We start from the raw sequence: 27,992 nt of genomic DNA on the forward strand, positions 1-27,992 counted from the left end.
GTGCCCTTTCCTGATTGGTCGAGGCCTGGCGGCCTCGACCAATCAGAGACGCGGGATTTCTACGTCGATGCTGTGCCGGTCTCTGATTGGTCGAGGCCTGGCGGCCTCGACCAATCAGAGAGCCGGGATTTCCAGGACAGACAGACAGACAGACAGACAGACAGACGGAAAAACCCTTAGGCAATTATATATATAGATATGCACACATGCACCACAGATATACACAATCATGCTATATACTGTATATATGTACATACATATATACAGACACGCACACTGTATACTGCACATATACACACACACAGATACACATACAAACAGTATGTATACTTACCAGGTCCTGGTGCTTCACTTGTGCTGCAAACATCTTCCTGACCTCTTCTGTACGGTGAGATGCCCCCTCACTCTCAACTGACACTTGCAGGGATAGAGAGAAGGGGGATGTAGAGGGGTTTGGGAAATAGAGCAAGGACTTCAGAAGATACACAACATTATTCACTATAAGGAATGCTGTACACTGTCTGTGCACTTCATAAAGGGGCTGCAGATGCAGGGGGCCCCCTTTGTGGGTGGCAGGAGCTGGGGCTGGGGGTGGGCCCACCGGAGGATTCTCTGGTGTTCCGATGCTCCAGTCCGATGCCCCAGTCCAACCCTGATTAGATAGATAGTCAGATCTATAGATAGATAGATAGATAGATGATAGATAGATAGATAGATAGATAGATATGGGACAGATAGATAGATAGATAGATAGATAGATAGATAGATAGATAGATAGATAGATAGATAATCAGAAAAGTAGTGCTGCCAAATTTTCTTTAATTATTTTAGATAGATAGATAGATAGATAGATAGATAGATAGATAGATAGATAGATAGAAAGATAATCAGAATAGTAGTGCTGCCAAATTTTCTTTGATTATTTTAGATAGAAAGAAAGAAAGAAAGAAAGAAAGAAAGAAAGAAAGAAAGATAATCAGAATAGTAGTGCTGCCAAATTTTCTTTAATTAATTTAGATACATAGATAGATTAGCACTGGTATCTAACTCTCTGATTTGTAAAGGAAAACCTCTATAATAATGCACACATTAAAATAGTTGTCATTTACTATTATTTTGTATATGTTCTAACAATATTAAATGTTGCTGGCCAGTGGGAGCCGGGTCCTGAGACCCCCAACCAATTGCTCAAAACACTGCTCTAAAACTCTTACTTCTGCAGGCAGCAAAGCTCAGCTCCTACTTGAGCATGCATACAGTGTGGTGAGCAGTCTTAGAAGGATATCATGCTGTCAGCTCTCATACTTCAGCTGAGCTTTATTACCTACAGAATGGAACATTTCAGTACAAGACATGGATCTCAAATGATTGGCAGAACTGATCCATGTACAAAGCTTGGTTCTGTTATCGATTTCATACAGTAAGCTTGCTTTTATCATATCTATATAGTAATCTTGGTTCTGTTATTTAATATATGCGGTACATTTTTTTATGTTTCTCTATCTAGGAAGTAACCTTGCCTCTCTTATCAGATCTATAGTATGTAGTAAGCTTGGTTCTGTTAATGTATCAATATAGTAAATGTGGTTCTGTTATTGGACCTATGAAACAAGCTGGCCTATATACAGTTGTGGCCAAAAGTATTGACACCCCTGCAATTCTGTCAGATAATACTCAGTTTCTTCCTGAAAATGATGGCAAACACAAATTCTTTGGTATCGTTATCTTCATTTAATTTGTCTTAAATGAAAAAACACAAAAAGAATTGTCCTAAAGCCAAATTGGATATAATTCCACTCCAAACATAAAAAAGGAGGTGGGCAAAAGTATTGGCACTGTTCGAAAAATCATGTGATGCCTCTCTAATTTGTGTAAATAACAGCACCTGTAACTTACCTGTGGCACCTAACAGGTGTTGGCAATAACTAAATCACGCTTGCAGCCAGTTGACATGGAATAAAGTTGACTCAACCTCTGTCCTGTGTCCTTGTGTGTGCCATATTGAGCATGGAGAAAAGAAAGAAGACCAAAGAGCTGTCTGAGGGCTTGAGAAACCAAATTGTGAGGAAGCATAAGCAATCTCAAGGCTACAAGTCCATCTCCAAAGACCTGAATGTTCCTGTGTCTACTGTGTGCAATGTCATCAAGAAGTTTAAAGCCCATGACACTGTGGCTAACCTCCCTAGATGTGGATGGAAAAGAAAAATTGGCAAGAGATTTCAACGCAAGATTGTGCGGATGTTGGATAAAGAACCTTGACTAACATCCAAACAAGTTCAAGCTGTCCTGCAGTCCGAGGGTACAACAGTGTCAACCCGTACTATCCGTTGGCGTCTGAATGAAAAGGGACTGTATGGTAGGAGACCCAGGAATACCCCACTTCTTACCTCAAGACATAAAAAAGCCAGGCTGGAGTTTGCCAAAACTTACCTGAAAAAGCCTAAAACGTTTTGGAAGAATGTTCTCTGGTCAGATGAGACAAAAGTAGAGCTTTTTGGGCAAAGGCATCAACATAGAGTTTACAGGAGAAAAAAGAGGCATTCAAAGAAAAGAACATGGTCCCTACAGTCAAACATGGTTCCCTGATGTTTTGGGGTTGCTTTGCTGCCTCTTGCACTGGACTGCTTGACCGTGTGCATAGCATTATGAAGTCTGAAGACTACCAACAAATTTTGCAGCATAATGTAGGGCCCATTGTGAGAAAGCTGGGTCTCCCTCAGAGGTCATGGGTCAATGACCCAAAACACACTTCAAAAAGCACTAGAAAATGGTTTGAGAGAAAGCACTGGAGACTTCTAAGGTTGCCAGCAATGAGTCCAGACCTGAATCCCATAGAACACCTGTGGAGAGATCTAAAAATGGCAGTTTGGAGAAGGCACCCTTCAAATATCAGGGACCTGGAGCAGTTTGCCAAAGAAGAATGGTCTAAAATTTCAGCAGAGCATTGTAAGAAACTCATTGATGGTTACCGGAAGTGGTTGGTCGCAGTTATTTTGGCTAAAGGTTGTGCAACCAAGTATTAGAATGAGGGTGCCAATACTTTTGTCTGGCCCATTTTTGGAGTTTTGTATGAAATGATCAATGTTTTGCTTTTTGATTCATTCTCTTTTGTGTTTTTTCATTTAAGACAAATTAAATGAAGATAATAATACCAAAGAATTTGTGTTTGCAATCATTTTGAGGAAGAAACTGAGTATTATCTGACAGAATTGTAGGGGTGTCAATACTTTTGGCCACAACTGTAGTAAGCTTATGTTACTAAATTTATGTAATAAGCTGGGTTCTGTTCCCATAGCAATGTAGTAAGCTTAGTTCTCCTTTTTGATCTACAGTATGTAGTAAGCTTGGTTCTGCTCTTGGATCTATATTGCAAGCTTTTTTTCTCTTGTCGGATCTATGTAGTAAGCTTGGTTCTCTTAAAGTATCTATGTAGTAGACTTGCTCCTCAGATTACATCTACTGTATGTAATAAACTTGTTTCTGTTTAAATATCTATGTACTAGACTTAGTTCTCCTATCACATCTATATAGTAAACTTAGTTTTGTTACAGTATCTATGTAGTAAACTTGATTCTGTTACAGTACCTATGTAGAAAGCTTGTTTTTGTTATCAGATCTAATGTTGTATACTTGATTCTGTTATCAGTTGTATGTAGTAAGCTTGGTTCTATTAGCAAATCTATGAAGTACCGTAAGTTTGGTTCTACGTAATAAGCTTTACTTAATTGCCATATCTATGTAGTAGGCTTTTTGCTCTTAAGGTACCGTCACATTTAGCGACGCTGCAGCGATATAGACAACGATCTGACCTAAACTAGATCGCTGGAGCATCACTGTTTAGGTCGCTGTAGAGATGTCAAACACAGCAACTCCAGAATGATGCAGGAGCGATCCAGTGACGTACTTATCGTTCTCGCTGGTTGTTCGCTCCGTGAAAAAACATTGCATGCATCGTTGCTTTTGCTGTCAAACATGACAAATCACGCCGACCTGACGACCAAATAAAGTTCTGGACTTTCAGCTACGACCAGCGATGTCACAGAGGGATCCTGATCGCTGCTGTGTGTCAAACACAACGAGATCGCTATACAGGACGCTGCAACATCACGGATCGTTGTCGTTCTCATTGTAAAGTTGCTCAGTATGAAGGTACCTTAACAGTATCTATGGGGTAATGTTGGTTCTGTTATCAGATCTATATGGCAAGCTAGGTTTCATTCCTGTATTTATGTAGTTAATTTGTTTTTTTCATTGCATTTATGTAGGTAGTAAGCTCACTTCTGGTATTTAATCTAAGTGCAAAGCATTGTGCTGTCTCAATATCTATGTAGTAAACATCTTTATGTTTATTGTATTGTAGTGAGATTTGTTCCGCTCCTGTGACTGTATAGTAATCTTAGTTTTATTCCCATATCTATAGAGAAGTGTCAGATCTTTGATGAAAATGATTCTATATAGAGGCTAAGGTAAAGGTTAAACATGGGCTTCTATACATGGGTCAGTGTTGTGTTTTACCCCACAAGGTTAAAATTTGTCATCCAGCCTCTGTCTTTATATGATTTTCACTTTAACTGTCTTCAGTCTCTGGCTTGGTCTTGAATTTGTATCCCAAGAAAATCAAATAAACCTGTAAATAAATGAGAACCAAATCTCAGTGACCTGCAATATTCATTGCTTGATAGAAGTAGGGATAGGAAGCTGATGCAGATGCTGAGAATGCAAGGCAACTTGTGCATTTCTTTCTTTCATAACCTGAGAGTTTTATGACAAAGCTTGTGTAATAAAGGAGACATGGAGAATATTGAGACCTCAGGGTCATCCATCAATAGTGCTCATAAAATATAAATGTATTATCCAAAATGTGATTAGATGCCGAGTCTGTGTCTTACTGAACAGGCTGTCCGGATCCGCTGGCAGATTCCTCCTGTACAAACCCCATTTCTTCATTCCAAGGATGCATGAGGCTCATATTTATTGATAATCAGCCCAAGGACCTCATCTCAGTGCAGCGTGGAGCCCTGGGGAACTTCACTGAATTGCAGATCGATATGTGCGGCATTAAGGACAGGTAATTCCCATTCCTACGCTTTATAATATATATGAACCCATGAGTCTGTATGAATAGCGAATATATAGAAATCCACATGGTTACAGCTCTGTGTATCCAGGCTTCATCTCAGAAGATGACAATTTTTATTAAAATACTGCGAATAGAAGTAAAATAGATATGCCATTGACTTTCTTTTATCTCTTACCTTTCCATTTTTCCTTTATATCTCCTTTTTTCTATTTTCTGCTTCTCCTTCCATATTCTCCTTTCACCTTTTACTGTCTTTCTTACTTAATCATCTGTTGCATCCCTCAATTTTGTATTTACCACAATTTCATGCTGTCTGACATTTGCCTTTTTCTTTTTGGTTTCCTTCACTTTTTCATCTTTCCTTTTCCTTTTCTACTCTTCAAACTTTTTTCTCTAGCTTACACCATTTCTTTTCTTCTCTACATCTCCTTTCATTCCTGGTCTTTACCCATTTTCATATCTTCCTTTTCTCATGTTTCTTTCTCTTCCACCTCCCTCCTTTTTATGCAAATTTCACTGTATTCTTCTTTAATCTTTTTACTTTTCCTTGACCCTCTTCTTCTCCTTTATCTTCTTTCTTCTTCATTTTTCCTAACTCTCCTGCTTATCTTGTTAATGTTTTTAAAATCTCACTCTTTATTTACTTTCATAGCTTTCCTCTTTCACTCCTTTTTATACACTTTTTCCCTTTCTTCCCATAAACTTTTTCTCTTTACATTTTAAGGCAGTTATCTCAGCAGGTCTACCCTGTTCCTGTAGCCCTACTCACATGGCCACAGCTTAGATTCTCTTCAAGCCTTAACTCTACTTTTTATTATCCTTTTCTTCAGTTTTCTTTATATTCTACAATATCTCACTTATATTAATTTGGAAATTTAATATGTCATAAATAGATTGTAAGAATTATATCAGGTCATGTCAACAGATGCCGTTTACTGTCCATTGAGAGCAATAAAATTGTACTATGGGTATTTTGGATGGTCTAATGCTCTATGTATGTGTCGTAGCTGTTTTTCATTCTGACCCAAATGTCAGCTGACAGATCACCAGTGAGGGCCAAATTGTGGAGTTACGCCCGTCATTTTACAAGCGCGCTTGGAGACAAAAAGACACCTCACACATATCCTGTGAGCAAGTCACTTTTTTCTGCAGTAATAGAGCAAGAAGCAATATTTTATACCATTTACACATAATGCATTTCAATGTAACTCATGTAGCCCCCACCATCACCCAGGGTCATACTTTATTTACCATAACCCAGAATATGTTGTACTGACTCTTGAGAACATACATGATAAGAAGTACAGTCTCCTTGAAGAGGAGACCGTCAGACTACTGAGTCAACAGATTCTAGTAATTCTAACACTTAAAGGCAAAAGGCACTTAAAGGCAAGGTAATTAAAGGCAAACTATTAACCCTTCTATATCAATTTCCCCCTTTTGTAAATGGTATAACCTCTGCTACGGGGTCAGCTGATGTCCACAAAGGAGCTACTGTCTCATGGGTCTAGTACCCACAAGGGGACTTCCTACCTGCTTCACCCATCCACCCTCAGTGTGGACACTCACCTCCCCAGTCAACAGTGGCCATACGGGGCCTATGATATACTATAGAAGGTTCAGCCTTAGGGTTTTTTTCTACACATACATTATTCTATAGCTTAGGTAATACATATATTAGCGCTGTTTATGCACCACATTAAGTCTTTTCTGTAAGGCCTGGACATGGGCTGTCATAGCACCGTGTTGCTTTTGTAGCACCTGTGGGAAGCACAGACCAGCCTCTGGCAAACTACTAAACAGGACTTCAAAAGGACACAAGCCTGTCTTTCTATTTGGAGTGTGTGTGACTGAAAAGAGTGCAAGAGACAAGCACTCTACCCCACTCTTTCCTTTGTCTGCCATGGCCTTTGATTTTCCAGTTTAAGTGTCCCGTTTAGTCTCATCACTTTCCCACTACTTTGTGGTCTATATGGTGCATGATATGCGTGCTGTACTCCCAGGACCTGCATGACTTCCCTCATTATTTCTCCCGTGAAGTGTGTGTCCCTATCGCTTGTCTATGGTTTCTAGGACACCCTACCTGCAGATCAGTTTTTATCAGTTTGTCTGCAGTCGCTTTAGTATTTGCACATTTTACCAGATAGGCTTCCAGCCAACCAGAGAAGAGATCTACACATACTAGGACATTTTTCACACACTCCTACCTTGGGTAGCTGTATGTAGCCAGTCTGCAGTCTCTGAAGCTGGTAGAGAGGCCTGGGTGTCGCTTTCTTAGGGATTTTTACTGTTTTACCTGGGTTGTGCTGTGCACAGATGAGGCATGACCGTACGAGCTTTGCGGCTGCGTAACTGAAACCAGGAGCGATCCAGAAGGCATCTTGTGTTGCTTGCGCCATGATTGGGAGCAGGGATCTTGGTATATACGATTTATCCTGATTCTCCCATACTCTTTCTGAGTTCAGCTCAGCTCCCATTCTCCCAGTGGTCCTTCTCTGTTTGGGCAGCTGGAGGGATTTCAGGACATCTAGGCTCAGTGTGGCTGGAATACGCTGACTCCCCGCCACCGTCCACTGCTCCCTAGGCCGCCTTGCTGCTACTTTAGCAGCCTCGTCCGTCCTTCTGTTGCCCTTTTCCTCCACAGAGTCACCGTCCGTGTGTGCTTTTTACCTTGACTTACTGGAACAGGAGGAAAATATGAGTTCTACTAGGTATATATACAAAGTATAACAAAGTTTATTGAAAATATAACAGATAATTACACAAACTAATATAAGGAAAACATACATAAAAACACATGTGCAAAAGATAACACACCAGAGACCACAGGGCCCGCCACTAGCCTAATCAATACGTGCCCTGACAGAGTCCGCTCCTAAAGTGCATGTGCATGTGCAGAAAAGTAACAAGGCACTGGTAAGTATATCTGCCAGATGACATATATAACTAGCCCCCCCAAGGAAAGAAATACATAGTCCCCACACGGGGGTATTTTTACAAAGTATAACAAAGTTTATTGAAAATATAACAGATAATTACACAAACTAATATAAGGAAAACATACATAAAAACACATGTGCAAAAGATAACACACCAGGGACCACAGGGTCCGCCACTAGCCTAATCAATACGTGCCCTGACAGAGTCCGCTCCTAAAGTGCATGTGCATGTGCAGAAAAGCAACAAGGCACTGGTAAGTATATCTGCCAGATGACATATATAACTAGCCCCCCAAGGAAAGAAATACATAGTCCCCACACGGGGGTAGTAGTAATGAAGGAGGGCCGGCAGATGCTTACCAATAGCTAGGACAGGCGGGTCCTGGGTAGGGTGTGAAGCCAACCTGGACTGATAACGTCAATGCCTCCACTAATTGTTTCACCAGCTCTACGTTTTTTTAATAGGCTTACCGGTTGATGTAAGAAACGCTCTGCTTCTCCAGAAAGGGCAATATTCATGGGATATTCCCCATGCACAACTTGAATCTGTGTAACTGTTAGCGACTTTACCTGCAGCAACTCTACACGCCTCAGTGAGTGCCTTCAACTCTGCCTCCTGCACCAACACGTGAGGAGGGAGTGGTTCAGCTCGGATTACCTCATGTGAGGATACTACTGCATATCCAATGTAGAGTCGCCCATTCTGGTGGTATCTGAAGCCATCTACAAAAATAAAAAACCTCAAAATATGCATTAGGAACAGGTTTTTTTTTTCTTCCCACGAACATATGTAAAACCCACTGTCTCCTGACACATCAGTTCCTATGCAGTCATGTTCGTGCGTCATGTCAACGCCATGTCATGTTCTCTTTCCCACCTGCCAATGCTGTCACCAATTCCCCCTTTTCTGAATCCACAGGCAGATGAGTGGCTGGATTCAGAACATTGTCTTTTGAGGGTGACATATTCAGGGATTAGTATTAGGGCACATTCAAGTCTGATCTGTCTGATCTTAGACAGGTGTTTTGGTTGAACTTGTACGAGTATGGCATTATTGTCACGTGGGGAACAAATTGTCAAAAAGAAAAAGTCAGTGTGATCTCACATGCCTTTCAGTAATACAGCAGCAGGGGTATTTTGCTCTGTGCAAAATAAGAAAAATGGCTGATCATAGTTTGGAATGTCTGACACAATGAGCAGCTTGAGAGAGTGGAAGGAGTCAATTGCTTCTTGAGTGAGATTGTAGGGTTCTGATGGCAAACAGTCATAGAGTGGGTGCATCATTTGTGAAGCAGACCTTATCCAAGGCCTACAGTAGGTCACCAAACCTAGAAAAGTGCGCAGATACTGGTGTGACCTGGGTAAAGGTAGATTTGTATTGCCTGTTTTCTGTCTTCAGTCAGGTGTCTTGTACCTTCAGCAATACAATGTCCTAAAAAATGTCACCTTTTGTTTGCAATACTGTAATTTGTCACGTGAGACTCTGCAACCCTTTTCTGCCAAAAAAAAAAACACAGCAAGGAAACTGTAGCTTCCGGACATCTGGTCCGGGCAGCAGAGCAAGAGGTCATCCACGTACTGTAATAGTATAATCTGTGGATGAGGTGGTTGCCACTGCTCAAGAATCCCTACCATCGCTGTTGAATAGATGGTTGGGGAGTTCTTTCCCCCTTTGTGGGAGGACCGTCCAACAGTATTGTTTACCTTCGTGAGTGAAAGACAAAAGGTACTGACAGTCAGAGTGCAGTGGTACAGAGAAGAATGCATTTGCCAAATCAATAACTGTGAAACATTTGGCCCTCACTGGTGATCTGTGACCGTACGGTGTGTGTATTAGGGACAGTTGAGGTCACACTCACTGTAACATCATTAATAGCTCGTTAGTCATGAACCATTCTGTAAGTGTCAGGGGAACCCTTGGGTCCTTTTTTCTTAATGGGATACAAAGGGGTGTTGCAGGGGGAATATCTTTGCACTAGAACCCCTGCCTTAACATACTCTTTAATATTCCTGCTCAGGGCCATGGATTTAACTAGATTTAAGGGGTATTGCCTTAACCAAAGAGGAGTGATTACTTCTCTTGATTTATCATGACAGGGGGAATGGGCAGCCGACCCATATCAGATTTTCCCCTTGCCCAAATGGTGTCTGGTACCTGACTCTTTTCCCTGTCCCCAGACATTCTGGTGTCAGGTGTTACTTTCACTACTCTTGCCATATACACCATTTCTGCAATATTACACAAGTGTTTATATAAGTCACACATTAATGTCCAAATATTTATACCCGTATTTGATTGGGTAGACTACCCCTTAAAAAAAAAAACTAATTTTGATTCACAAAATGTTACCAAAAGAAAATTATATATATATATAATTACGAAAGATACTGAGTCATAAAACGGGGGAGCACAATGCCATAGGCCACAGCAAAGCACAAGCTTATTCTAAGAAAGTAGCAGCCCTATATAAATCCATAACTAACAGTTCCAATTACAAAAAGAAGGGATTTGAAAAATGCCAAATATCAATGCCAGTTGCTTGCGATAAGGTATAAGAACTGGAAAAGACAAATAAACAGTGACTATGGTTTGAGCCAATATAATGAATGGCTAAAAAAAAACTATATATCATATGAAGACAACCTAGAAATACACAGTAACTATACCATCTTGTGTAAGGAAACTACTAAAACTGGCAAATGAATGGAATTAAGTGTAACTACAATAGGGCATGATTTACCTGTGGTATAATGTGCACGTGGAAGACCCTGGCGTCCCTCTGCCACAAGTGTTTATATGAAAAGGGGACTTGTGACTTTAATACCCTCAGGAGAGCACTGTATAGTGCCTAGACAGCACTCAACTCCGCTCCCAGCAAATTCATAGGGGTATTGTCACTAACAATAAGTTTGTAAGCACCTCTTGGCTGTCTCATGACTCTAGTCTTTCCTTGTTTAGTCATAGGGGCTTCAGTCGCTTGTCTCCCTACCCTCACGTATTCCACAGTCTCGTCAGTAATCATGTCTGGCAGTATCAAGTCTTTGTGTACTAGTCCCAACTGCCCCAGTGTCGGTCAAGAATTCTGTCTATTTCCCTCCCAGCATTGGTATGGTGGTCATTAAGGCAGGACCAGGTCCGGAGGGGACAAGAACAGGGCACACATTTGTCACTGGGTTGTCAGTTTCCTAGTCTGAAGGTGAAGGAGGTGGAAGATTGGTCTGAGTGTCCATTTTCTCCACAATTCCAGCACTTCACTGTTTCTAAGTCCTTAGGTCCCTTACTACGTCTCTACTGTTTTCCTTGTGCTCCAGCATACATGACACGTCGTCTTATTGTCCTAGTTTCTTCAACTCCTTTAGCAACCTTTTGGAGGTCTTTGGATCTACATTTCTCCATTCAGGTCTGGCTGTCTGTACTGCGTCTCGTAAGCCTTTTGTCATACCGTCAATGAATGTATTTACCAATATTTTAACATCGAGTGGGTTTACTGGACTGTACCCCATGTCTGCCCATTTCAGCTGTAACCGTCCAGAGTACATCTCTACTCTCTCTCCTTTAGTCACATCTGTAAAAGTCTTAATTTGCATCCTAGTATGTCACCTGCTTTGGTGCTCACCAACTCTCTAGGTCTGCCCAGGTGCACTTATACGTCCATCATATTGTCTTTGTCTGTAAAATGGGAAAGGTTTGTTCTCAGGATCAGCCAATTGTTTTAGCGTAGCTAGCTAGTCAGAGGGCTTCCAGGGATAATACTCCTGTATCTGTCTTACACTACCTGATTACATCACAGATCATACAAGTATTTCTCCAGTCTGGGTTTGTCTGACCGCAATGTTTACAAGTCCATCTGTCTTGTCTTGGTCTCTGGTTATACAAAGGTATGACCGTAGCAGTAATGTGTCGGTCATAGTCGGACTTTTAAGCATCAAAACATTCATAATACACCTTACTTCCGTCCTGCTGCACTCTCTCAGATGCCATTTATTCACATGCTATTTTCCTCATTTGTCTGTGCCTTTTTGAACATCCAAACATCCATCCACTCACTGGCATTTTTGCCTGTTTCAATATTGGTCTCACATCTTTCACTGCTTCCTTTCCTTCTCTGTCTTTTACAATCTCTATAGCGGTTCTGGATCCCATTGGGGGCCCTGACTGCACACAGAATAAGTCGCCCATGGCTTCAACTTATCCGCTCAGACACTCACCTCTAAAAATGCCCTTTATTAGTGTGCCTTGCCTTAAACCAGGGTTGCAACACGTGACAAGTCAGAGTGAGTGTCAAGGTTTAGCGAGCAGGTTACACCACCTACCACTCGGTAGACCTAAAGGATTCTAGCGAGCAGGTTAACCACCTACCACTCGGTAGATCAGCTGGCTAGCACAGCTCCATGGAACGGCAAGGTTACACCACCAATTTGCCGTAGGCTGACTGTAGCAGGTTACACCACCTACTACATCAGCCGTGCAGTTGGCTACCTCCTCTGCTGATCCTCAATTTGCTATATATCAATCACTCAACTTGAAGCAGGAGAATCTTTTACCAATCTTTTCAATCACTTACAAATTTTCCTCTATACTAGGCACAATTATACCTTTTTCACTTTCAAATTCCAACTTCAATTGTACAACATTCCCTTTTTCTTCAATACCTACAGTACTTATTGCTTTAAACACAAATCTCTCAGCGTGTACTAAACCAAAGACAGAGAAACTTTAGAATGCAGCTATGTGGCCCCCCTTCCTCTGGCCCACAGCACAAAAGGGAGAAATGTCAAGCAAGTCGCGCAGGGGCTCAGCTTACCCCTCCCATCAGCTATTTCGCGTTGATAAGCTTGTTGTCTTACACACACACAAACAGAATGCAGCAGTTTTCAGACTTAATCTCTACAAAACATTCATTCTTTCGGAATTAAAAACAGTTTCTCTATACAGGCAGATCACTGCACAACTTGAATAAGCTGATTCTGACCGCGTCCGGCCAAAACACATATAGAAACCTATCCAATGTCAAACTACACATAACACGGGTTTCACTGAATCTCAGATGTAAATTAAATGTACATTAAAAATATCCACAACTCATTCATCCTGGACAATTAACAACAGTTAGATAAGTAATGATACTTATGTGATCACTCATATATACATGCTCATTCAGGGATTGTTGTTTCTTTTCCTTTCACTTTCAGTTGATTTTTACAAGAAGAAAATCCCTTATCTCAATCACTCCACCTAATTCAGCTCAAACTGCGCTGAATAATGTCTTCTGTCACATACAGAGGACCACACCTAACGGAACCCCTCATCAATCAGGGATTTATGTTTATTCCTTATACTCATTTACTCACCTCTTAGCTCATTCAGAGTTCTCATAGACATACATACATACAAGGTTCACACAGCCTGCCTATTTTGCACTTTGGAATTAACACAACTCTATATAACAAAAACTGCAGCAGTGTCCACTGACACTCTGAAAGCACTTTAAGGCCAAACAACAAAAACCATGGCCTTAATACAAAATACAGCTTCATATAATGTACTGCCAATCCAAAATGACCAAAATAACAACACTGCACATAGTCTATCCCAGCTCTGTATTACACACTACACAAATACACAACCAATTAGGATACTGACAAATAATACAGATAACAATTATCATCTTATAACTCTATTATTCAACTCTCATACGGACATAAATAGACAAAACACAAAACTCACTGGTGATGTGGATTCTTTGAACCATGTTCGCAGCCTTTTACCCAGAGGTATGGAGAGATCCAGATGAGAGATTGCAAGTGCAAAACAGGTTTGTAAGAATAACATTTCTCACCTTGCTGCAGCTGGTGTTTTGCATGCCAATCTCCCAGAAGCTCCCCCATACGGATTCCGAATAGGCTGGATACACGGCCCCACGTTGGGTGCCAAAACTGTCGTAGCTGTTTTTCATTCTGACCCAAATGTCAGCTGACAGATCACCAGTGAGGGCCAAATTGTGGAGTTACGCCCGTCATTTTACAAGCGCGCTTGGAGACAAAAAGACACCTCACACATATCCTGTGAGCAAGTCACTTTTTTCTGCAGTAATAGAGCAAGAAGCAATATTTTATACCATTTACACATAATGCATTTCAATGTAACTCATGTAGCCCCCACCATCACCCAGGGTCATACTTTATTTACCATAACCCAGAATATGTTGTACTGACTCTTGAGAACATACATGATAAGAAGTACAGTCTCCTTGAAGAGGAGACCGTCAGACTACTGAGTCAACAGATTCTAGTAATTCTAACACTTAAAGGCAAAAGGCACTTAAAGACAAGGTAATTAAAGGCAAACTATTAACCCTTCTATATCATATGCAGTATGCTAGAATTGTATTGTATTCATGACCAGTGATTTAATAATAGTAAGTTATAATGATTAGTGATGAGTGAGCGTGCTCGTCACTGCTCAATACTCATTTAAGCATCAGCTTGCTCGGGTAAGCTCGATACTCAATCGGGTATGGCGGGAGCTCGAGCATCATGCTCACGACTCCACCCCATATGTTGTGTAGCTTTTAGACAGCCAATAAACCAGTGGGGATCGCCTGCTTACACAGTTCATGCCATATCCATGTTAGCTACTGGCATTACTGTGATCGGAAAACCGCATTGTGTCATCGGATCTTATATAAGACCCGGTGACACGATGATCGGCACACTCTCCTTTGGAAGTAGTTCAGGCAGGGTTTATTGCCTTAACCCCTTTCTGCCAGCTGACAGAATAGTACGTCAGCTGGCAGATCCCCTGCTTTGAGGTGGGCTCCGGCGGTGAGCCCACCTCAAAGCCGCGACATGTCAGCTGTTTTGTACAGCTGGCATGTGCGCGCAATGAGCGCGAGCGGAATCGCGATCCGCCCGTGCCCATTAACTAGTTAAATGCCGCCGTCAAGCGCTGACAGCGGCATTTAACTAGCGCTCCCCGCCCTGTGGCCGGAGGTGCTCGCAATGCTGACCCCCGTCACATGATCGGGGGTCAGCAGTGCATTGCCATAAAAACTAGAAGTCTCTTTGAGACCTCTATGGTTGTTGATGGCCGATTGCTCCCCTACATGATCATTACCCAGATGATGGCGACCAGGATACACCACACCGGGGCCACGGTGTGGTGTATCCTGGTCGCCATCATCTGGGTAAGGATCATTTGGGCTTACTTCCCCCTTTTGGCTTCTGACTATTGACCTGACTTGTGGCCTTTGAGCCTGTGCGCAGGGCTCGGTATATCTATTTACAGCCAGTGATATATGATTGTAGGGGAGTATTACATTGCTTGGTCCTTGGTTCATTTACTAGCTGCACTATGCACTTTAGGAACATAGAATTGGCATTAGGATTATCCACACCGTGCTTGTTTTTCATCTTTTGCTACCTTTACCCTCTTCTTTTGGCTTATACTTAATGCTTATTGAATTATGAATTATGTATGTTTATGGCTATGGTTGTCATTTTGTAACCAATAAATACTTGTTAGGGTATGTGTCCACGTTCAGGATTGCATCAGGATTTGGTTAGGATTTTTCATCAGTATTTGTAAGCCAAAACCAGGAGTGGAACAATTAGAGGAAAAGTATAATATAAACATATGCTCCACTTTTGCATTTATCACCCACTCCTGGTTTTGGCTTACAAATACTGATGAAAAATACTGACCAAATCCTGATGCAATCCTGAACGTGGACACATACCCTTAAGATTTATGGACATCAACTCCGTTTTCTCTTCCTTGCCCCTCACCTGACCCCAGATCACGAAAATTGGAGACGCTGCGGGTATCGGAAAATCGCACAATTTTTTTTTTTTAAGCAAACTTTAGAATTTTTTTTCACCACTTAGATAAAAAATAACCTAGACATGTTAGGTGTCTATGAACTCGTAATGACCTGGAGAATCATAATGGCCGGTTAGTTTTAGCATTTGGTGAACCTAACAAAAAAAGCCAAACAAAAAACAAGTGTGAGATTGCACTTTTTTTGCAATTTCATCACACTTGGAATTTTTTTCCCGTTTTCTGTTACATGGCATGGTAAAATCAATGGTATCGTTCAAAACTACATCTCGTCCCGCAAAAAATAAGCCCTCACATGGCCATATGGACGAAAAAATAAAAAAGTTATGGCTCTGGGAAGTAGGGGAGCAAAAAACGAAAATGAAAAAGTGGAAAAAGCTCCGGGGGTGAAGGGGTTAAAGTCTTTCTATAGGGTCATTCCATATCAAGTGATCCAAATATGAATTTTTTTTTTTACCTGACGTCTTTAGATTTTATTTATTTTTTGTTTTTATGAAGTACAACTTTAGTTAATTGCAAATTAAAAGTTTAGAATTTTTTTCTTCATCAGTTAATTTTTTACAGATTTTTAAAGTTTTGAAAAAGTGCGGATTTTGGCCTGGTATGGCTTTCCATTTTTTATCATATCTCGGGCTAGAATTAAGATAAATAGGTGGGAGAGGCATCATTTTTCTCAGAACGGTACCGGCTTTCATTTGATATGTCACAAGACTATGTTTCTTGATATTTTGTTTTGGAGAAATCAAATTCAAAATTTTGATGCGCAATTGTGAAAAAAACGTATGTTTTAAAATTGTGAAAACATGCATGTGTGTTACTTGTGTTCTTGTTTATATTTGTACAGGGATTCAACTTGGGACCTGTCAAATTTGTATTTTTTTTTTAAGCCTTGCATCATCTGATTTTATGTTTGTGTGAGTTTCTTCCCTTTTTCTTTTCAAATTACAACTTATTGAATTCAACATTTATATGCAACAATAATGAAACACAAAAAAGCAAATACCGAAGTGCCAGAATAAATACATCTTATTCATCATAACACAACTTGCTCAGCATTTTCAACCTGAATGCATTGAACAAGCCAAAAGAAAAAGGTGATCACATCCTCAAGTGATTTATAAATACAGTCTGATCCTAATTATATGTTAAAACAAGATTAAAAGAACCAATATTTTTACCACGTATTTATACATGGAACAATTTTTTTTCTATTATATCACTAAACATGTCATTTATGAAGTGTTTAATAATAGTACAGTAGTTAAATCCTCGTTTTATAAAATATGAACTAATCAAACAATTAATAGTAGGTTTTTACACTGGCCTGTTATCATCAATGTGTCCCTTCTAGTGGGTGAAATGTCATCTTGTCATCATAAGCGTTTACTAGCAATGGCCATTTCCTTTTGTGCCAGAGTATGTACGGCCAGTCATGGTGCTCGGCTACACCTGAGTTATATCGGATTTTTATTAACTTTTACAATGTCTGGTTTTCTTTGATACACAAAGGATGGCGCTGGACCAGAAGGTGCAAAGAAGTCAATTCTACTTCTTCATTTTCACAATCTTTGGAGAGTCCAGTAGCTGCCACCAGCGCTGATCATATTCACAGGTCACATCACCAGTTGTCATCCATTGCCAATCTTGTGCCGCCTTCTACCACGTCATGGACGTCACTGTCTTTGCTGAATGAAAAAACCCTTGTTTTTATTTGTGTCACTACATGGGATGACAGTGCGGTATTGCTGAGTCCCTGTGATGGGTTCTGCTTCCTGTAACCGAGGTTTTCACAAACTCTCCTCCTCTTGGTAGTCCTGGTTTGTACAATACATGAACTGGATGATAAGAATATTTTTCTACCTCCATTTGAGGAGTTTACTGGGTGTTAATATTTGGTGTGAATACGGCCTCTGGAGCTGCCGGCCTGTCATCTGCTCTGCAGCCACCATCTACCCCTGGTCATTCTCAGCCCCAACAAAGCTTTCTCCTCTGGCCTCTCCTGCTTCTAAGCTGTAACATAATAAAATAATACCGTAATATCTAAAAATCATGGATTATTTGGTAAATACAGACCCCACACTGTTAGACCACAGGCTGAACAGATCTGAATGTGAGATTTTCGAATTGACACTGTAATAGTTTTATTTTTTAAAATATGATCCCATCATGATCCCAGCTTGTATTTTGGTACAGATATGGCTAGGAGCACAGCAGGCACATGTGCAGTTTTTGACATTTTTAAATTAAACGTTTTTTTTTCTGAAATGCGTTTTAAAGTTTTGCGCTTGCGTTCGCATAGGTAAAATATTATCAAAGATACTCTTGTGACATATCTGGTGAAAGCCTGTACAGTTCTGAGTAGAATATTGTTTATTTTGTTGCTCTATCTTTTTTTTAGCCTGAGTTATGGGGAGAAATGTAAAGGCAGGCAACACCGAAATTCACACTTTTTCCGAACTTTGAAAATCAATAAAAAATAAAAAAAAAATCTTGAAATTTTTTTTTTTCACATTTTGCATTCTCTGACACACTATTACCAAATAACAAAATCTCAAAAGAACTAAAAATATTGTGGTAAAAATCATTGGTTCACTTGACATGGAATGACCCTATAGGTATACTGTTGCTGCTAACTAGAAAAACAAAATCCTTTTCAGGGCTACATATTTTCTTTTCCCTACTAATAGCGCATATATTATATACCAATTTTAAAATGCACAATGTGTGTAGTAAGGACTGAGGAAGTGGATGTGCTGCTTATGGTGCACGCAGAGGCTGAGACCATGGGCCAAGTGAAACTGTTTCTGCTGCGAGAGCATAACAAACAGACTCATCCAAAAAAACTAGCTTCCTGTCCCACATTGCAGCGGGACAAGCAACACCACTCTTGAAGACAGTACAGTGCGAACAGGTGGTCGGTTGGATGGCAGATAATGCTTCCAGTATGTTTCCCAGGACCATGCCTCCTTCCTCCCACCATGTCTAGTCCCAGGAGACAAGTGATCCCATACTCGGACTCTCCAAGGAGCTCTTTATTGATTCTGTCCTCTCACCCTGCACGCTTCAAGAGAATATGATGAGATCATGTATAGTGATGCCCAACTACATATATGAGCAGTCACGGTCAGAAGAAAAAGACAGTGGGGAACATCAATTAGTGTTTCAAGAGGTAGATGATGAAGAGTCACAGTTACCAAGAAGTCATGTTGTTAAGTCAACAAGTCAGAAGGTTCAGAGTGCGGAAGTGGAAGAGAAGATGAGGTGGTGGACAATGAAGTCACTGACCCAACCTAGGAAGATGTCATTTAGATCAAGGATAGTAGTGCAGAGGGGGAGGGATCTGAAGCACCACAAAAGACAGAAAGAGGCAGTGGGGTGACCTGAGGGAGATCTCAGACAACTGCTTCCCATAAAACCAACACACAGCAAGTTCTCAGGCCAAGGGTTAGGTGTTCCCCAGTCTGGCGCTTTTTAAAGAAAATGTGGACTATAAAAGAACTGTCATTTGCAACCTGTGCCTGACAAAGATCAGGAGGAACCTGAAAACTACCAGCCTGACCATCACCAGCATGCTCAGGCACATGTAATTAGAGCACCTGACTAGGTGGGCCAAAAGCCTGGGTCTACAGTGTCTGTGGATGACACCACTTCCTCTTACCCTGTGCTACCTGCTCACCAATCCAATACAAAGGCACAGATGTCCAATACAAAGGCACAGATGCACTTGTCATTGCACATTTGCAAGCACCATCAGCAACCACATCTAATTCTTTAACTGTCCCTACCTCAGGCCATGGAGAGCAAAAGATTATACCGAGCTACCCACCCACAAGCCGAAACACTAAATGGGCAATTTCTAGGATGCTTGCCCTGGTAATGTTGCTGTTTATGCTTGTGGACACTGAGGCTTTCTTCAACCTCACGGTGGCCATCCCTTGGTCCTTAATCCCCAACCACCACTTTTTTCCCAGTAGGCCGATCCCTTGCATTCCCGTGCGGTCAGCAGGCACGTGCACGTCAAAACGCCGCATGCAGATGCATCCGCATATAACGCATGTCCCTGCATACCCAATGTTAAAGATAGGCATGCAGAATGACACAGACTGCATGCGGAAATAGGCAGAGCAAAGGCGGAGCTTAAGGGAGGAAGTATGCAGCCATACGCAGACCAGCCAAACGCAAGTGTGAACGCGGCCGTAGTGGCTCAGCAGTTTCAGAAAAGCTTCCCAAATTTGCCTAAGCTACTTGTGTGTACCCATTTCCGTAAGTCAGCTACAGTTGCCGCTGCTCTGGCAGTGCAACAGCAGTGCTTGCAATTGCCAACTCTTAGACTAGTGGGCAAAGTGACCATGTGATGAAACTCCACATTACACATGTTGCAGAGCGCAGAAATTGATTACCAGCTACAACATGCTGTCTGTATTTTGGTCAGTCTCCGCACATAACAACTGACAAGTGGGCATGGATGAATGACATCTGTGATGTGCTACTTAAATTTGAGGAATCAACCAAGATGGTGAGTGGCGATTATGCCATAATTAGCGTAATCATCTCACTATTGTGTGTACTCAAACGCTCGATGCACATAATTAAAGAGGAAGCTTTGTTTGTGGACCAAGTGGAAATGTAGGAATAAGGTACACAGGGTGATACCACTCAGCCCAGCCTCATCTCATCTTCTCAATGTGAATTGGGTGATAATGAAGAGAAGCAAGAGGAAGAGGAGATGGTTGCCTGTGCTACTGAGAGCATTACCCACACCAGCTTAATCCTGTCTGTTCAGCGTTGATGAGCTGAAGAGGAGGAGATGGAGAAGGAAAAGGAGATGGAGAGTTGTTTTCTTTGAGGGGACAGGGAAGTCCACCCTGTTGGGAGTCTGGCACACAAGGCTGACTTTATGTCCCACTACCTTTCCCATGACCCTCATGCTATGGGCATTAGTGGCTGTTCATTCTTCTCAACCAAAGCTACGAGGAGAACTTTTCATCTCTCCGTCCCGCAGAACAGAAAGCTAGTAAAATGATGTAATAAGAGAAGTTGAATGCCCTAGTCAAACAATTAGTACAAAAGTTCCCATCTGATATCGCTGGCAACAGTGGTCATAGTTCCTTGTGAAAACAAGGAGGAAAGCTGAAGGAGACACACACCTGGTCCAACAGAGGCAGGGGAGCACTATCAGAAGTCTAGGACAGTTTCATTAGACCTTCCCAGTGCCCAGGCCCTGATGCATAGGACAGTCTGACAAGGAGGCAAAAGTTTTGAAAAATGGTGAAGTAACTAGCCGACCGTACCAGTGTCCTCTCTGATTCCTCTGTGCTGTACAACTTTTGGCTATCCAAGCTGTACACATTACATGAACTGACCCTCTATGTCTTATAGGTACTGACCTGCCCTGCCACTAGCGTTTTGTCAGAGCGGGTTTTCAGTGGTGCCAGCGGCATATTAACTGATAGGCGCATCCATTTGTCAACTGAAAATACCGACAGGCTGACCCTTCTTTATGTCTAATACAGGGTGTATCAGCGTACCTCTTCCTTTTAATTTTTGGCAGGTCTTGCATTGTCCACATAGGCTTTGTGAGTTTCAAAGTAACTCTTTCATAAATTAAACAGGATGTGTCTGACCATGTCACACACACTACATGCCTAAAAATTACATATACTGGTGACTACCTTTAGGTGTAGTTTTATTTCACCCTCTGCTATGTCATCTACTGTAGTTATAGGTGACAGTGAAATTCAGTGAGAGGTGGCACCGCTATTAAGGGGAGGAGGAGGCTTTTTTTTCTCTTTTTATTTTGCCTTTTATACAAGTCATTATATAGGACAGAATGTTTCCTAACATTTTTTCCTGTAAAATCTATTTCATCTTTGGTTTTGTATATTTTATTGTCAGTATGTAAATGTAGTAGTGCTCTGATGACATTGCTCCAGCAGTGAACTGAGAGTCAGAAAAGCATCTAGACATCTTCTCCATGCTGTTATCATTCCATTTGAGCCCTCTTTAGCTCCATTTTAGCAATTTTCCTGCCTACTCAGCCCTCCTGGTAGGGTCATCTGGAAAATTAGCGAGTTTCTCATTGACTTCAATTATACTCAGTACTCGATTCGAGCCCGTCCTAGCATTCCACCTGCTCAGTTTGAGTACCGAGTAGAGATGAGTAAACCCGAACAGTAAAGTTCGGCCGGCGTCTATACCAAATACCTACCTTTCAGGCACGGACACTGAACACTTCACCAGGAAGTCAGTGTTACTGTTCGTGTTCGGCTGCCTGAACACCAGGTGTTTGTTGCGCTGTCATGTGCATCACAGCGCGGCAAATACCGCTTCTGATCAGTGGTGAAATCATCCCTTCCAGTTAGTCCTCGTTACTATAGACGAGCGGTCACTTGGATGTTCGGGTCCAGTGGGTGCGGCCGAACAGTTACAAAAAGTTTGTGTTCGGGTACTATAACAATACTCATACCCGAACACAAACCTGGACCCCATTCACTTGAAAGGGGGGCATGAACATCCAGTGTTTGCCACGCTGTCATATGCACAACAGTGCGTCAAAAACCGCTTCTGATCTGTGAGAAGGTCTCACAGTGCAGAGGCGAGTTCACCACAGTTCAAATTCACTGCAGCGGGGATCTTACCGAGGTCACCGCAGTTCACTCTGCCTGGGAGAGCAGCCTCAGTGACCTGCGGTAACCTTGATGAAGTCACCGCTAGTCACTGAAGCTGCGCTTACAGCAGCTCATTCATGAGTGATTCTCAGAACGACGGACAGGTGAGGAATATTTATTTTTGTTTTATTACAGGAGACAAGGGATTCAATGGAATTAGGCGTTAAGTGAGTATAACTGTGTTTGTTATTTTCAAATAAAAAAGTAAAAGTGTGTTTTGTTTAATTTCAAATAAAAGACTTTATTCTGGCTGTGTTTATTTACCATGTAACTATAGGATTAGTAATGGATAAGTGTCTTGTAGATGCCTCTCCATTACAAATCTGTGGACTTGATGTCACCGGACAATACAAAGGTGACATCAACCAAATAAATATGAGCCCCACTTGCCACTGCTGCAAGGCAAGTGGGAAGAGCAGGGCACAGCAGGGCATCTAATATATGCACCTTTTCTGGGTGGTTGTGGGCTGATATTTTTAGGCTGGGGACTAAGACTACTAGCCTGCAGCTGTCTGTTTTAGCAAGGCTGGTTGTCAAAAATGGGGGGACCCCACAACATTTTTTAAAATTATTTATTTAAATAATTAAAAAATACAACATCGGGACCCCTCTATTCTTGATAACCAGCCTTGCTGAAGCTGACAGCTGAGGGATGCAGCCCCCTGCTGTGAGTTTTGACTGGCTGGTTATTAAAAATACAGGGGAACCCACACCATTTTTTTAATTATTTTTTTTACAGCGCATGGAATTAATGGTGCTATATAAATAAATAATAATGATAATAGTAACATGTGTCAAACTACCATGTCCCTGGATCCAGTTCAGTCCCCTGTGGCAGCTGGACTAGGGCAGTGTTCACCTCGCTAGTAACTAGGCCTCATGTGATGTCATGATGTTGCAGATACTTAGTGAATGGCAGAGACGCCCAGTCTGCATCACAGAAGAGAAAAATTCTAAGGTCTGGCTGCCATTGTAGACCATAATGGTTTATTTGATTTTTTTTTGCTCTTCCTTTAGGCTAGATTGACCTTTGAAAGTACCTCATTGGCATAAATGAGGCTGTTGAGTGCAAGTCTGGAGGCCTTCGGCCGGACCATCCACTATGGTTCATAACCGGGATGTTTAAAGCTTGTCCAATGGGTTGGAAAATGAATCTATCGAATTGTGATGATCATTCATTTGGCTTATTTTAGTTATATTTTAGGGAATTGGCAAACAAGAAAAGGGTGATCATTCTGTAGTGTTGGCTTCCAATAATGTTCTATGGGATTAATAACACCTCCCACATTTGCAGCTAAATGATTGCAGAATTTGAACAAATGTTGACAGTTTTTATATCGGTTTCCATCCAACTTTGATCGTCAGTGAATTGCGTCTAATTATCAAATTTATGAATATCCATTTTAGGCTGAATAGGCATCTGATTTGATGCATTTTATGAATAGCAATAAAAGGAAGAAATAATTGTATAAAACAAAAGATAAAAAAGATTAAAAAGCCATTTTAATTTGCTTTGTACATGTCTATTTTTATTTGTGTTGGAGATATATAAGTGGACCTTTTTGTATATGACCATTGTTCCTGCGGTTTAGCTCCATCAACATATGATGCATTTACTGAAACATGAAGCTGGTGTGTGAATTTTTATTAACAAAGAAATGAGCTCCCTGAACAATCGCTAAGTACTAAATGAGCTGAGGGGGACACAAGGGTCAACCTATACCCCATGCAGCTTTAGGTTCCAGCAGACCTCAGCAAGGACCCTGCCTGATGCTTTTATGGAAATGTATCCTTTTTCATCCATTCACAGCTTTTCTGGCGCTTCTAAGATGAACATTTTATGGTATGAGGTCACCTATTCTTTCTCAGGACTTCTCCCAATAGAAAATTCAGCCTGACATTTTGACAAACCCATTGGGTGTTGATATGAGAGAATTTTGGAGACTAATCAAATCCCATTAAAATGTCTCAAAGTCTTCTCTATCCGAGAAATACAAATTCGAGTGTTCCTTTCTTTCTTTGCATAGGAGCTGTAGAAACAAGCAGTAGAGGATTTCCTGTTGGCAGATCCGTAGTTTAAATGTCATATTAGACATTACTGTGAGATTGAGCTCAAATGAAAAACACATGGAATTTTATTGCCATGTTTTACAGACAACAGTATGTTTTGCCATTTGTAGATTAATTTGCTGCTTAGGGAGATTCAATTTCTTATTCACAGCATGTACACAACCATGGAAAACAAAAAGGAAACAGGAAAGTGAGGATTAAACTTTTTTTCTTTGAAAGAAATCTGTCATTTTGCTTGTGTTAGGAGTCGAGTTTCCTCTGCTGCACAGGGGGAATCTCGATCCGTGTCTGCTGCGGTCTCCCATTCTGCATCGGCCGCAGTGGAGCCTGCTCAGCGGAGACGTCGCTCACAGCGTCTCACTAAGGCTACGTTCACATTAGCGTTTTGCGCGGTTGCGTCGGGCGCACCCGTGGCGACGCATGAGTCATGTGCCCCTATATTTAACATGGGGGGCGCATGGACATGCACTGTGCTGTGTTTTGCGATGCATGCGTTTATTTGGCCGCAAGCGTAGGGCGCAGAGGACGCAGCAAGTTGCATTTTTTTTGCGTCCATTTTTCGGCAAAAAAGGACGCATGCGTCGCAAAACGCAGCGTTTTAGCGTGCGTTTTGTTGCGTTTTTATTTGCGTTGTGCGGTGCGTCGCCGACGCAGCCCCGCACAACGCAAATGTGAACGTAGCCTAAGACTGATTCTGTGCAAAGGGTTACTACTGCCTCTCCTGGCTCTGCTATTGTACCCTGCACTGATCTGCGGCGAGCAGGCTTTTCTGGGACTAAGTCCTGCTTTGCACACATTGAGCATGCCCAGGGCAAGATCTCTCAGTGGAGATCTAGGGTCACATGCTCAGGTACTGCAGCGACTTCCATTGGTCCTTCTCACGGAAGGTCCTGTAGGTGCTAAGACTAAGTTCTGCTTTGCACACTGAGCATGCCCAGGGCAAGATCTCTGAGTGGAGATCTAGGGTCACATGCTCAGGTACTGCAGCAATTCTATTGGTCCTTCTTTGAAAGGTCCTATACGTGCTGCAGCTATTTAAGGCTCGCATGGCCGCACGGCCATGCGCTAGTATCCTCTTATGTTATGTGCTTTGCACCAGTGTGGTCATGTGTTTGAATGTGTTCAGGGACCCGGCTGAAATAAGCCCCTAGAATTCTGGCACCTCCGACGAGGAGATTGTGTGTAAGTGTGTTCAGGGACACGGCTGAAATAAGCCCCTAGAATGCTGGCACCTCCAGCGAGGAGTTTTGTGTGCATGCATGACCACTCACTGCTCTCATCTGGGTAGTTAGCCTGTGCCTCTGTGAAAGTCTTAACAGGGCACAGAGCTTTGCCTTCTCGGCTGCTCTGTGAAGCTAACAGAGCTGGTTTATACCGCCATATAGTGCCGCCATTTATTTAGCAGCAGGTTCTTTCCTGCACGGTGGATCCCGGGTTGCAAACACACCAATCCCACTTAATAAATATATTCGGTCCGCTCCGCCAACCCTAACAGTATACTAGCGCCAGGATCTGGCTAAGTAATGGCGGATGAACAGCGATTGCAGGGGTACATCCAGCTGCTGGAGGGCCGGTTGGCGTCTCTTGAGCGTGCAACCTCGGCGGTGGATGTTACCGCAATAGCTGTTCAGGCTGCTAGCGTGGCTGCAGCAGCTTTACCCACTGCCACCTCTGTTCCGACCCTATCTCACCTCCCTTTTCCTGAAAGATACTCAGGGGACAGTAAGTCCTGTAGGGGTTTCGTGAGCCAGTGTGGTATACACCTCGAGCTCCTGGCTGCACGTTTCCCCACTGAGCGGGCAAAGATGGGATTCATAATCTCTTTCTTGTCGGACAGAGCGTTGGAGTGGGCTACGGCGCTGTGGGAGCGCAACGATCATGTGGTGCGGAGTGTTCTTCGGTTTCTGGACACTCTGGAACAGGTCTTTTTAGAACCTCAAGTCACCCATGATACAGCGCTCCAACTATTGGCTTTGGCTCAGGGTTGAACCATGGTCAGCCATTTTGCTGTTCACTTCCGGACATTAGCGTCTGAGTTGGAATGGCCAGATAAAACCCTCATTCCCGTATTTTGGAGGGGGCTGGCTGACCATGTGAAGGACGCTTTGGCTACTAGGGAGATTCCCGCCACACTGGAGGAACTCATAGCTGTATCTACTCGCATAGATCTTCGTTTTCACGAGCGAAGGTTGGAGCGAGCCCAGTGTAGGCAGAGGTTTTGGCTGGCTCCCACCTTCGCCAAACCTTTGGAATCTCCAGTCCAGGCGTCCGAGTCACATGAGGCCATAGAGGTGACACGAGCGGGATCCAAGTCTCAGTCCGCTCGTGCACATAGGGTCTGTCATGTTTGCTGGCAGTCAGGACATCTTGCCTCCAAGTGTCCTCAGCTGTCGGGGAAACGTCAGCGTCTAGTGGCAGTTGGAGGAGGTACACTAGACACGGCGACGTTTGCCTCAAAGTTGTCCTTCAAGGGGACAATTACCATAGGCCCATCCACTCTTATGGTAGAGCTATGCGTGGACTCTGGGGCAGAGGGTAACTTTATGTCTTCCGCTTTCGCCCAGCGTCACGCAATACCCTTGGTGATGCTCGCCAAGCCAGTAACCGAGTGGTAAATGAGTCGACACTACCCTCACAGATTACCCACCAAACCATTCCTATCACGCTTTCTGTGTCTCCATCACATCAGGAGATTATCTCCCTATTAGTCATTCCTGAGGGAATTGATGAGGTCCTGTTGGGGATACCATGGCTACGCTATCATTCTCCTCATATAGAGTGGTCCTTAGGGAGAATTTTGGGATGGAGTAAATCCTGCGAGGGTAGATGTCAGAGGGAGTGCGTTCAGGTTGCTACAACACAGGTACCCGCAGATCTTTCCTCTCTTCCCAAGCACTATTGGCCCTATGCAGGCGTGTTCTCCAAAAGGGCTGCGGAGACCCTTCCGCCTCACCGCCCCTATGACTGTCCTATTGACCTCTTGTCTGGTGCTGAGCCTCCCCAGGGTCAAGTCTATTCGTTATCTCTCCCGGAGACGGAGGCAATGTCTCAGTACATCCAAGAGAATCTGGCAAGAGGATTCATTAGGAAGTCAGTGTCACCGGCAGGGGCTAGGTTCTTCTTCGTGCAGAAGAAGACTGGAGACTTACGTCCATGCTTAGACTACAGGGGTCTTAACGTCATCACCGTTAAGAACAAGTACCCATTACCCCTGATATCTGAGCTTTTTGATAGGCTACGGGGAGCAAGGGTATTTACAAAATTAGATCTGCGGGGTGGTTACAACCTGATTCACATCCGTGAGGGGGACGAATGGAAGACGTCTTTTAACACCAGGGATGGGCACTATGAATATCTGGTGATGCCCTTTGGGCTCTGTAATGCCCCAGTCGTTT

General features: G+C 42.5%; 1 protein-coding gene across 1 annotated transcript in view; it reads left to right on the forward strand.

Moving 5' to 3' along the window:
* The window catches only part of LOC138669768 (contactin-associated protein-like 5), a 1,597,333-nt gene that overhangs the window by 675,861 nt on the left and 893,480 nt on the right, over positions 1-27,992 (forward strand). Inside the window, exon 10 of the mRNA XM_069756498.1 lies at positions 4,897-5,068. Within this exon, the coding sequence (XP_069612599.1) occupies positions 4,897-5,068 (172 nt within the window). The remainder of the gene's footprint in view (positions 1-4,896; positions 5,069-27,992) is intronic.

The sequence above is a fragment of the Ranitomeya imitator genome, chromosome 3 (assembly GCF_032444005.1).
Source record: "Ranitomeya imitator isolate aRanImi1 chromosome 3, aRanImi1.pri, whole genome shotgun sequence".
NCBI classification, from domain to species: Eukaryota; Metazoa; Chordata; class Amphibia; order Anura; family Dendrobatidae; genus Ranitomeya; species Ranitomeya imitator.